Raw genomic sequence first — 13285 nt, forward strand, 5'->3', positions numbered from 1 at the left:
TAGAACATGTCATACAGGTACAGACATGACAAATTATTAGCACCTACATGTTTGGGACATCATGTCCTTGTTCACGGTCATGCTACCATTACTACATCCTTCTTACCAGTCACCAATTGTTTACCATAACATACAGCTTCTACTTGACTGCCCATCCATTATATTATAGATGAAGTTATTTCTCAACCAGCCCAAGGCAATTTGATGGTCATATTTCTTCAACTTAGAACTTGCAAAAAGCCACAGAAGTGGTGACCAAGTGGCACAACAATTTATCCAGGACATATTAGGGGAAGAAATAACTTGTGGAATAAATCTCTAGACAAGCAGGGCCAATGGATTGATCATAGCATGGGCTAAAGGATCCCAAATACAAAAAAAAAATGTCTGATTTCAGCAGGACCGGTTGACCATCTGATCTGTATGGAGGCCTCCTGACTCAACCGCTTGACCGTTTAGTTTTTGAAGAGATGGCTAACATCTCTTTACTTCTTCGGAATACATGAACTTTCGGCCGAACTTAATGTTTATTTGTATGGGGTGATGAGAAGAACTAGATTTTAGCATTCGGCTGGCATGAAACCTGCCCCAGTGTGTGTGAAATAGGAAAATTAGATGAAAATAAATACTTTTAAATGTGTTTAATAGACTAGCCTCCCATATTGTGATATAAAGGTCACAATAATTACAGTAGAAGGTTAATAGTAATCTATTCCCCTGATGTTTCCTTGCAATAATAATCCTGGCACAAGAAAGGGTCGTATCCTATTTCTGTAGAAGTATTTTGCTCTTCAGGGTAACATCACAGAGATGTTATTCTGTAATAAGGCAATTCTCACTTTTCTTTTGAAAGGAGGACCCTGGGGGCCGCCAAGGTATATTGTCCTCCAGCGACTGTTTAAATAAGTTTCGCCATGAAATAGATTGGTCGCCTTCATCACATGTTCAGATGTAAAGGAAATAGAATAGTTCTAGATACTTAGAACATTTTATCCGCAGTGTCCCAAACAGCATCTACACGTCAATTAGTCCGAGGCCCTTCTGGAGCTGTAGCTATCATCTGCCTCCTCGGCATCCCTGAAATTTGAAGCACACCAGCATGCTACTGTTTCCTTAGCAACAACTTCCACATTACTAACGGGACAGATGCTAAATGAGGAACCTGTCAGATGCTCTGGGCCCTTATACTGAACAGCGAGAAGCACTGCTGGAGATAGGTTATCCCCGGAGAGACTCACAGACGTTATGCAAACACGTTGAAAAGAAAATAACACAAACCTAAATTGTTTAGTTCTCTATTAGAAGGATTTATTTCAAGGACAAACTCCAGGTTAAATCTATCCCCGCCTGTGAGCTAACACAAGGGATTTTTTGGCCCTTTGACAATAAAGATGATCACAAAGCATCCTCCTCCTGGGACCCCCAGCCATCAGCTATAATCTGTGGTGAAACCTTGAAGGAAGTGTCCCAAATCCCTGGAGCGCCAACACAGGAGAATTCATATGGTCACTGTCATTTTTAACAAACTTTGCATAAATTCAAACAAATGTAAGAAACTTTGTAAGATATTCTACCAGAAAAAAAAATGCCTCCAAATATGATGCCCTTATAATCCCCCCCTCCCACACACACGCACACACACACACACAAACGCATGCCTTTCGTCAATCGCCAAACATTATGAATCCTCTTAAAACAAATCATCTCACCGAGGGATCAGGTTACATGTCACCCATAAACGTTTATGAGGAGAAGAGAGAGGAGAAGGGGGAGGTGTGTCTAGATAGAGGCAGACAGAGAGACACAGAGGATGCAGCAACATGCAGTAAGTGTTATACTATATTACGCTGGTGCTTTATTTACAACTTTCACTTCTTATTATGGTTCTATAATGGCATCAGTGCTGCTCTTGCTTCTAAGGGTGTGCTATAGAGATATAGGTGGTAGGATCCCCACTTCTGTTTGCGTGCATTGTATGGGAGCCATCATAGCAGCTAGTCTACACCCACTAGCTCTGGGAAAACTGAAATTTAGACACAGAGCCTGGTGCCAGATACAGGTTATATAACATCCAGAAATAGTGTCATTTCTCACAGAAACACACACATGACAGCTTATGACTATAAAGGTTTTCTGAAATGACAGGTTTGCTTAATTACAATGACCCCTCGACCTACCATGGCCCCGACATACTATAATTTCAACATGCGATGCAATGCTTTGGTATGTCGGGGCCATCGCATAAACGGCTATCCGGCAGCGCAGACTGCTTCAGCTGCCACCGGATAGCCGTTTACGGTGCCCCGTGTGGTCCGCTGACGTTCACTTACCTGTCCTCGGGGCTCCGGCACGTCCTCTTCAAGATCCCCTGCATCATCGGCGCTCTCCATTGACGTCATCACGTCGCTGCGCACGCCGTCCCGTCATCCAATAGGAGCGGCGTGCGTAGCGACGTGATGGCGGCTACGGAGAGCACAGATGCCAGGAAAGCAGAGGCCTTGCCGGAGCGTCGGGGACACGGCGATAGCGATGGACGGCGACATCCCGGGCAGTGGTGACGAGCGGTGACGGTCCGGAGCGGCAGGGACAGGTGAGTACAACTTCCTCTAACAGTGGTCTTCAACCTGCAGACCACCAGATGTTGTAAAACAACAACTTCCAGCACGCCCGGACAGCCCTTGGCTGTCCGGGCATGCTGGGTGTTGTAGTTTTGCAACATCTGGAGGTCGGCAGCTTGTGGACCGCTGTCCTATACTTTACATTACACGGATCCCTCAACATACGATGGTTTCAACAAACGATGGTCCATTTGGAATGGATTACCATCGTATGTTGAGGGACCACTGTATATGGTGCCCATTTATATCAATGGACTGATCAGCTTTTGATTTGCTTTAATGGGAGTTTAGAAGGTTATTTATGTGGTGCAGTAGCGCCCAAGAACTTGTTTTCGAGAGATCTAGTCTATGCCCTGATTTAAAGAGATCCTTATTTAAATATAAGCTTTTATTTCTTTACGTCATGGATAACAGGAAAGATGATCCATCGGGTTGAGCAGACAAGAAGACAAGACATAAGCTCCAATTTTGTAATTAACAGGTTGTAATTTTTCTGTCATTCTTGGACTAATTACCCATTATAAATATGTACAATATTCTGCAATGATTCATATGCTCAGTATAATCCCTTTACCTAATTCCACTTTCATGTTCATTAATGCTAATACCGCGGTCCTTAGAACTGTACCTTTGCTTGCTCTGCGGCGTAGAGTAAATGCCGCCTGACAATTTTAATGTTGTCCCCAAACCAATCACCACTTCCGACCCTTGTCAGGAAATTTGTAAACTCAATTTTGTAATCCAAGCTTTGTCGCAAACAATTTAGAGCTCACATTTACCAGATTCGAATGCCACCCCCACTGTGCCGAGAAATTATCCAGCCTGGTATGTACAGTTACATACATTGCTTTTGACAAGTTTGATATTTTGATACAAACAAATTCGCACAGCAAATTCTAAATGTGAATTTAAATCAAGGTATATGTCTCCAATTTTATGCTCTAGTGGACCATTGCCTTGTATGTAAAAAATAGAGAGGCAGACTCACAAAGAGGCCTATGCTGTATTCTATGCTGTATTCTACTCTACTCTACTGTTGAGCATATTAATCAAACAGCGCAATATTTTTTAGATGTTTGTAAAATATCCCCTGGAAGAGCATAAAAGGATGGATCTAATGTTTGCCTGTTGTGGTGTGAATTATAATTCCCTTTGGTGAATATATAAAGTTTATCCAAATAAATATGACAGTAATTGAAACACTTGCAAAATGAATCAGAGAAATGGAAACGTTTTTTCGGTTGTTTTCATCAATTATCAAGTGCAATTGTTTGAAGATAAAGGTGCATAGTCATAAAAGGTTCTCTTATAAATAAGTATCATCTGTATAGAGCTGATGTGCTACCGTCTAGAGACTCATCTGATGTATTAACAATGTATCAAAGGGTCCCTAAACCTATATACCATGTTGTCTCCATGTGGGGGTAGCTGAATAGGATCTATTTGTCCCTGTCTCTCAATAGGCCCCCTTCTAAAATTTTGGACACTGGACACTTGGATCAATAATTTGAGGGGCTGCCACTTTCAATGACATCTGTTGGCTCATTTGATACCAGTGACAATGCAGGGAGCCATTAGCTCAATGCTAGGCCATTGTCTTTCTTGAAGGATACAGATCAGTTAGGCTGCATTCACACCACGATTGCAGCCTACGGTTGCCGGATCCAGCTGGGTGGGGGAAAACCAGGCAATCCCGTACCCCAGCCGGACCGGCGCTGAAATCCATTCACTTTAATGAGCCCACCGGAGTCAAACAGTGACTCCGGTTGGCTTATTTCCGCCCCGTATCCGGTTTGGTGACCGGACCTAATACCGTAGTATACTACGGTTTTAGGTTCAGTCACAAAACCTGATATTTTGCCATATTTTCCAAGTGGAATTCTGCTCCAGAATTCCGCTTGGAAAATATGGAGCAGCAGCCTCCCATTGTTCTCAATGGAATTCTGCTGCACCATTCACACTATGGAATTTCCCAAAAATTCCGGACCCCAGACTTCGCCGCAACAATGCAGAATACGCTCTGAAATGCATTGTTGTCTATTGAGAAGGTGTATTTCCAAGCAGTCCTAGCACTGGCTTCTTTTGCCGATGCCCCCTCTAGAGGGAATCTCCACCCCCGGAATATTCCAGGAAGAAATTCCATAGTGTGAATGAGCCCTTAAAAAAATCTGTCATCCGTGTCACCTGCCCACACCTGTAAATACAGGTGACACTGGTGACAACTATACTTACCTGGTCCAATTCCGTGCTTTGGTTCTCTCCCTCCGTTGTTTTCGTTCCGGGGCCGACTTGAAACATCGGGCGGAGCTTCCTGATGTCACTGCTGCTGCCTCTCTGCTGGGTCTAGCAGCTAGCAGCGGTGAGATCAGGCAGCTCCACTCATGTTCCAAGTCGGTCCCGGAGCGAAAACAACAGAGGAAAATAGCGGGAGAACCAGAGCACGGAACAGGATCAGGTAAGTATGGTTATCATCAGTGTCACCTGGACCACCTGTCTGACCCAATAGGTTAGTGCAGGTGAGACTGATGACAGATTTCCTTGAACCCTTTGTCCCATTATAGCAATTACTCTATGCACACTATTTAGATATGAAGTGACTAGTTTTATTTATGCAACTTACCAGATTCCTCGAACTCTTTGCTCTGCCCATTGGCCTGGTCCCGGGTCTGAGTTAGGCTTTTCTCCAGTATGTGGATGTCTTCCGCCGGGCAATTGCATTGGGGATAGGTAGCGTCACAGTTGCACCAACACTCTCCTCCCTGGCACTCCATCCATCCCTGGGAGTTGCATGAAATGTAGGACAGTGCAGCTCTGACAAATCTAACTCGCAAGTACTGAGGAAGCAGCGCCTGTAACCCTGGGGATAGAAACACGTATTCCCAATTAGTACCGAGATACAGAGACAATGAATTTTTTAGATGTCTTAAAGGTATACATATCAGCGTGGGTGCATTTATCTCTACATGGCAGATGGGGCATTCATCTCCATATAAACCCTGCTGATATTATTCCGGCAATTCTCGGAATAGAGGTAGAAGCCGGTCCCCCGGCCATTGCTAATTAGCAGGTACTGTAACTATTATTTATGGGAATCACCTATTAAATCCAGGTGCACTCTTTGCACCTATTTCTGTCGACATACCAGAGCAATGGAGAACCTGCCAGCTCGTCGCGGATTGGCCGTGGCCCAGAAAATCCAGTTTAATTACTGCAGCTTGAACGTCAATGTCTGATCTAACAAAGCAACCCTGGGAATATATCCTTGCTTCTATTTTAGGTATAAATAATAAATGCAAAAACTTACGAGAATTTTATTGGTAAACACGTCCGTGCATACAATAAATTGGAAAGCGTTGTGCATTCACGTCAGGTCTGCGCTCGCCTGCCAGCAGCTCTCTCTGACAGAACTGAATTGTGCCGTGCCTATTGCCGAGTGCCCGGTGTCGGAGTGCGCCGGTATAAAATAACCTCCGAAAGTTTTGAGGGTGTTGTGCTGTGACTGATTTAAGGCTTAGTCATTGCAGCGCCGGACCTTGTGATTGCAGGCATGGGTAGCAATGCAAAAAGTCTGAGGCTTTCATGAATTTTTTAGGAAGTCTTGTATCTTGAAAACACAATTTGTTCTCTGTCTCACAAGAGAGGTCCTAACTTGCAAACATTACATTTTTGTTTTTGGTTCGGTATAAAAATGTCTCTAGCACAGTGTTTTCCAACCAGTGCGCCTCAAACTGTTGTATAACTACAACTCCCAGCATGCCCGGACAGCCTTTGGCTGTCCAGGCATGCTGGGAGTTGTAGTTTTGAAACTGCTACATTGCTATAGCAGGTCCCTTTTAAAAAGGAAAATGCACAATACACGATGTGGGTTATTGATAACAGGTAGTGAATATGCTTAAGTGCTTTTTTTTTTTGCACCATTTTCCTTTTATTTGTTAAATTGAAGGGGTACTGCGGTTGTGTGTGGTATTGCAGCTCAGTTATATTTAAATAATTGGAGCAAAGTTGTAATACCACAAACAACCTGTGGATAGGGGTGGTGCTGTTTTTGAAAGAAGTCAGCTGTGTTTTTCTATTCCTAAATAACTCCTTTAAAGGGGTTCTCCGGTGCTTACACATCTTTTCCCCTATCCAAAGGATAGGGGATAAGATGCCTGATCGCGGGAGTCTCGCCGCTGGGGGGCATGGAGGGGGCATGTCAGCCGCTGCTTGGTGCTGAGGTCAACACACTCCGTTCCCTGGGAAAGCTGGTGTCCCGTGGAAGAAATGGCAGTGGGCCCTAGTGGTCGGACCCCCTGCGATCAGACACTTAACCCCTTATTTATTGGGTAGGGGATACATTTTTCTGGAGGGGGCATGTCAGCTGCTGCTTGGTGCTGAGGTCAGCACACTCCGTTCCCTGGGAAAGCTGGGGTCCAGTGGAAGAAATTGCAGTGGGTCCTAGTGGTCGGACCCCTGTGATCAGACACTTAACTCCTAATCTATTGGGTAGGGGATACATTTTTCTGGAGGGGGCATGTCAGCCGCTGCTTGGTGCTGAGGTCAACACACTCCGTTCCCTGGGAAAGCTGGGGTCCAGTGGAAGAAATGGCAGTGGGTCCTAGTGGTCGGACCCCCTGTGATCAGACACTTAACCCCTTATCTATTGGGTAGGGGATACATTTTTCTTCACAATACTTCTCCTTTAATGTAAGGTTGATCACAAGGCTTTCTACTATCTTTCGATAGGTTGTCACTGAGCTGTATTCACACAACCAGGCTTAGTTAGTGTCAGGGGAATGTTAAGAAGCCTTAGCCAAGGATGGAGCCATAATATGACTGTGTGAATAATACCCAATACTGACTGCCCAACTAACTCATTACAAGAACTGGACTTTTATTCCCTCGTGTTACTAAATTTTCATTTACCTGCACCTGAATTTTATTAGGAAACTCCTGATATATCTCCATGTCAACTCTCATAAAACATCATCTTCCCCAGCACATTCTTATGTTCATAGAATCTCATTACATGGAATTCTGTTGCACACTTTCCATTTTGTACATCACTCTGTAGTCTGGCAGTAATTATATTGCTGGATATCCTGGTATTGATTTCAGCCAAGGTTTTATAATGGAATCTGCTTACATGATCATGTATAGATATGACCCCTGGTAACATTTATGAAAAATGGCCCAGGCCTGCGGTTTCGGGATTTTCTATGCTTTTGTCAATAGGAGGTTGGCATATAGACCCTCTGTATACCAGAAAGTACTATAAGATCGTGTGAAAGTAATAGTAAAATCCAATGTAAAGAGTCATGTACAAATATCATTAGGTTAGTAATTATAGGATGATGCATTTATAATGCGGACTCCATTAGTGTCTACTGGACTTCTTATAATGAGCAGAAAATTGGATGTTCAGTAAGCCATAGGATCAAAGCGGACAAGACATTTAATGAACTGTATTGGAGGAATGGAAGCTGGTGAACTAGTGCACACTCCTATGGGATGAACTGCATATTCTTACCAGACTGTGTCCTTTTAATACATGGTTACCTTGCATGTTCAGGGCTGCTCAGAATTATTTACGTTATTTCCAGTCTGAACACAGTGCTCTCTGCTGACACCTCTGTCCATCTCAGGAACTGTCCAGAGTAGCAGCAAATCCCCATAGCAAACCTCTCCTACTCCAAACAGTTCCTGACATGGACGGAGGTGGCAGCAGAGAGCAACTGTGATCAAACTGGGAATAACTACACAACTTCCTCTGGCTTATATAGTAGGTGATAAGTACTATCATGCTGGACAACTTATCACCTATCCAAAGGATAGGGGATGAGTGTCTGATGGCAGGGGGTCCGACCCCAGGAACATGACTCTTGTATGATGTGGTGGCCAACACACCTCCTCCACGTATCTCTATGGGAAAGCCAGAGATAAAGTGCTCGGGTATCTCCGGCTCTCCCATAGAGATACATGGAGTTGGCATGTCAGCTACAGTTCCTTTGGACTGCCTGGGTGCCATGTAGGGGATCGTGGGGGGGGGGGGATAATTTGTCCTGCATGATCGTTCTACTTTTAATTCACATAACTTTCTGGCCCCAACTTTTTTTTCCCCCTCCAGAGTACCCCTTTAAAGGGGTACTCCACCCCTAGACATCTTATCCCCTATCCAAAGGATAGGGGATAAGATGTCATATTGTGGGGGTCCCGTGCTAACTCACCACGCTCCCTCAATGCAAGCCTATGGGAGGGGGCGTGACCGTGACAGGGCAGCAGAGTACCCCTTTAAAGGGTTTAGTAATCCTTTTACATGTACTGTAAGCACTGTCTAATTTATTACAATGTTATTCAAAATTCTGACTACTAGTTCCTCCAGCTGTTCCAAAACTACAATTCCAGATATGCTGGGAGTTGTCATTTTGCAACAGCTGGATGCACACTGGTTGGGAAACACTGTTGAAGACCATGCATCTTGGATACCTTCTGTACACATTTGGGGGGAGATTTATCAAAACCTCTGCAGAGAAAAAGTGGTGCAGTTGCCCATAGAAACCTATCAGATCGCTTCTTTCATTTTTTTTAAAGAGGCCTGTGAAAAATTAAAGAAGCGATCTGATTGGTTGCTCTGGGCAACTGGGCCACTTTGATAAATCTCCCCCTTTGTAATCCATAGAATGGTAAATCAGCTGAGCCGTGGTCAGTAATTAAACCTAAATTGTGTAGTTTCATAAAGATTCGCTTTGGCGTTTTATTTATTTATTCTTTCTTTATTTACTTTTTGTTTCTTTCCAGTCTCTTCTCATTCTAACCATCCTTCCCCCGGTGACAGCTGCTATCAGTTAAGTAACACGGATAATTTAGAAGCCAATAAAATGTTATTCTTACCCAGAAGCTGCACTTTGCTCTCAGGACCCATCACTAAAACGGAACTGACAGAGTCCAGGTTGTCGTAGTTACTGCAGCCGAGGGGACCGGTTCTCGTCTCGGTTACCTATATAAACGGACATAGCGTTACAAGCTGACAATTATAAAAATTCAATTAGTTTTTTTTTCCCACTGTTAAGGACATCAGTGCTATGTTTTATTATCCAAATCCCAAAACTGTTTTGCTTGTCTTGTGCCAGTGGCTGACATTGCTTTGACCTGAGCGCAAATTATGTATGCTTTTCCCAATAGATAAATCAAAGCCGTGGAAAATAAATGACTAATTTCCTATTCATTTTCAGATTGTTGTGCTATGATGCCTTTTAATAGCTAGCTATTATTTTCTACATACTAAAAAAAATACAAAAAATTCTCCCCCCCCCCCTTCCCATTCTGAGGGCACAGCGGTCCACCTCTCAATAGTAATAATTACCAAATGTCACAAAATAACAGCGCACAACAATACCCCCGTGATACAAAAGGTGAAACATGGCATGCTTTTAAGAGGTCACAGCTGAGAAGAATTATAGGAATTCGTTGCGGCCTTTCAAAATGTTGACACAATCCGCGCTGTAACTGCGTGGCTATGTTCCCATCAATCACATGGTCATATTTTTAGTTAAGGATTTTATTTTTCTGAATGCTAACCTACTGAAAAATTCATGGTAAACAAAATATGTTGATATTCAAAACAATCATACAAGGTAAATGCGTTTCACAAAGACCCCTTGGGGGGATCACGTATTTAGGTACAAGTTGGGGCGGGCAATCTGACATTCACCAGGAGTGTGGGGCTACTTGAAATGATAGATTCTCAACTTTTTTGTTTGTTATCGACTGCAACAATGTTATGGTTAAAGGCAGATTACTGTCTTAGTGTGACAAGTAGCAGGAGTCATCCTGCTATTATGTTTTTGTCCTGTTAGTTGTTTGGGGAAGTTTCTGTGTAACCGTATAACCTGATCTATTATACTGGTATAGCTGGTCATGCCCGCTCAGCTCAGACCTCATGTTGATGGTGAATCCTGACCTTGTGCAGTATGGTGTGGATTATAGCATATACTGGGGGAAATTAATCCTCCTGATCTATTCTCCACAGTAGTTTAGACATTAAAATTTGTTAAGTTTTGGTCTACCGTGTGAAAAATTTATCAAAAGTAACACGCTGTTTCATAAATTTGGCATATGGGCTTCCCGTCACCCATTTAGATTGTATTAGCGCCTGGGTTGTCATGGTCTGAGGTTTCGGCTTAGTTTGCGTCGATGCATCTTTTTTGCGACTTTTCAGGAAAAGTTGTGTCACGATGCCGGCTGGCAGGAGGTGGATCCTCTGTGCCAGAGAGGGATTGGCGAGGACCGCGCTAGTGGACCGGTTCTAAGCCACTACAGGTTTTCACCAGAGCCCGCCGCAAAGCGGGATGGTCTTGCTGCGGCGGTAGTGACCAGGTCGTATCCACTAGCAACGGCTCACCTCTCTGACTGCTGAAGATACTGAAGATAGGCGAGGTACAAGGGAGTAGGCAGAAGCAAGGTCGGACGTAGCAGAAGGTCGAGGCAGGCAGCAAGGATCGTAGTCAGGGGCAACGGCAGGAGGTCAGGAACACGGGCTAGGAACAGACAAGGGAACGCTTTCACTAGGCACTAAGGCAACAAGATCCGGCAAGGGAGTGCAGGGGAAGTGAGGTAATATAGGGAAGTGCACAGGTGATCACACTAATTGGTAATTGGGAAGATTGGGCCAGGCACCAACATTGGTGCACTGGCCCTTTAAATCGCAGAGACCCGGCGCGCGCGCGCCCTAGGGAGCGGAGCCGCGCGCGCCGGGACAGGACCGACGGAGAGCGAGTCAGGTACGGGGACCGGGGTGCGCATCGCGAGCGGGCGCCACCCGCATCGCGAATCGCATCCCGGCTGGAGGCGGTACCGCAGCGCACCCGGTCAGTGGATCTGACCGGGGCGCTGCAGCAACGAGAATGAGGCGAGCGCTCCGGGGAAGAACGGGGACCCGGAGCGCTCGGCGTAACAAGTTGCAGTTGATAAATTAATGACCACTGCATTTTGTGCTCTATTATAGACCACTATAAAAGAGCAACAGTCTAAATCAACAGTCTCATAAAAGTCTCAACTAAACAACTCAACTAAAGTCTCAACTAAACAAATTTAGACCGTCTCTAATCTCTCTCATTGTGTGTAATTCATTCTAGCAATAGGGTGTGAGCATGTTGGGCTTGGGGGATTATTCCTAAATATCCTGGTTTTGTTTTTATAATGTTGGTAAATATAGACCCATAGTTACTGGGCCTCATTTACTAAAGCTTTTGTGAGTAGATTTTGTAGGGTTTTTGTGTTTCATGTGCTGTGGGACAGAATTTCCCTCCAAAAATGCAAAAAACCCTACTAACTCTCCACTTTACTCATTAAAATCTACAAAGGGGTGTGGCCATCAGGGAAAAGGGGGATGTCTTCAAAAACCTACATTTTTTAAAGAAACTCACAGATTTACTAACATTTCCACATAAAATGTGGTGGATTTTAGCTCTGAAAAACCCGACAGCTCAAAAAGAGCAAAACGTAGGGAAAAATCTCCAAATACAAGATACAATAGTAAATACAATGGAAAAATACATGCTGGAAAGAAAAACCCACAAAAAAAAACAAAAGAACTACACTACACTGTTAGTAAATGAGGCCCACTGTGTTGTATAGGATGCATTACTTGGACTCATAGTTACGCTAAATACCCTTAGTCACTCTATTGGTCATTGTACATAGACACAAATAGTTACTGTATTGGACATTGTACAGGATGCTTATTTTGACCTATAGTTACTCTATATACTCTTAGTTACTCTATTGGTTAATGTACATAGACTCATAGTTACACTATAAATCATTGCACAGGATGTCTTACATTGACCTATATTACTCTACAGACCCGTAGTCACTCTAGCGGTCATTTTACATAGACTCATAGTTACTCTATAGGCCATTGTACATAGACTCATGGTTACTCTATACGTCAATGTACAGTATGTCTTTCGTTGTTCCATAGTTACTCTATAGACCCTAAGGGTAAGTTCACACTAAGTAATTCCTGTGGAATTCCACAGACGGAATTCCGCAGTGTGCCATTAACATTAGTGTGAATGGGTTTCTGCGAGACCCATTCACAATGCGGAATTTCTGCTGCGGACAATTCCGATTCTGAAATTGTTCCGTGCAAAGAAAGAACATGTTCATTCTTTGTGCAGATTCCGTGAGCACTGCATAACCGTCAATGGAGTGGCCGCTAGACGGAATCTCTGCCCGCTGAATTCAGCGAGCGGAGATTCCACGGTGTGAACGCACCCTTAGTCACTCTATTGATCATTGAACATACACCCATTGTTACTCTGTTGGTCATTGTACTGAATGTGTTACTTTGACCCAAAGCTACTCTATAGACTCTTAGTCACAATATTTGTCATTGTACAAAGATTCATAGTTGCTCTATAGACCCTTAGTCACTGTATTGGTCATTGTATTCATGCCATACTTTGTCCCGTACTACGTCACTTGATTGGTCATTGTCCATAGACCCATAGTCCCTCTATTTAACATTGTATTGATGCCTTACTTTGAAGGGTATTACAGGGTACAGTCTTTGTACTACATAACAGAATTCTTGCTACTAGTACTAATGGAAGTGTCACCAAGCAATTCTCTTGTTGTCTAACTTAACCTTTGACTTTTTAAAGTCAGCAACTATAACAGGGGCG

General features: G+C 43.7%; 1 protein-coding gene across 2 annotated transcripts in view; it reads right to left on the bottom strand.

The window, feature by feature from the left end:
- BRINP2 (BMP/retinoic acid inducible neural specific 2) overlaps positions 1–13285 on the bottom strand; it is a 361798-nt gene that overhangs the window by 30957 nt on the left and 317556 nt on the right. For both annotated transcript variants that reach the window (XM_056532001.1, XM_056532002.1), the window contains exons 5-6: positions 9489–9594; positions 5239–5475 (exon numbers count right to left, since the gene is read on the bottom strand). In XM_056532001.1, the coding sequence (XP_056387976.1) occupies positions 5239–5475; positions 9489–9594 (343 nt within the window). The remainder of the gene's footprint in view (positions 1–5238; positions 5476–9488; positions 9595–13285) is intronic.

Source organism: Hyla sarda, chromosome 7 (genome assembly GCF_029499605.1).
Source record: "Hyla sarda isolate aHylSar1 chromosome 7, aHylSar1.hap1, whole genome shotgun sequence".
Classification (NCBI taxonomy): domain Eukaryota; kingdom Metazoa; phylum Chordata; class Amphibia; order Anura; family Hylidae; genus Hyla; species Hyla sarda.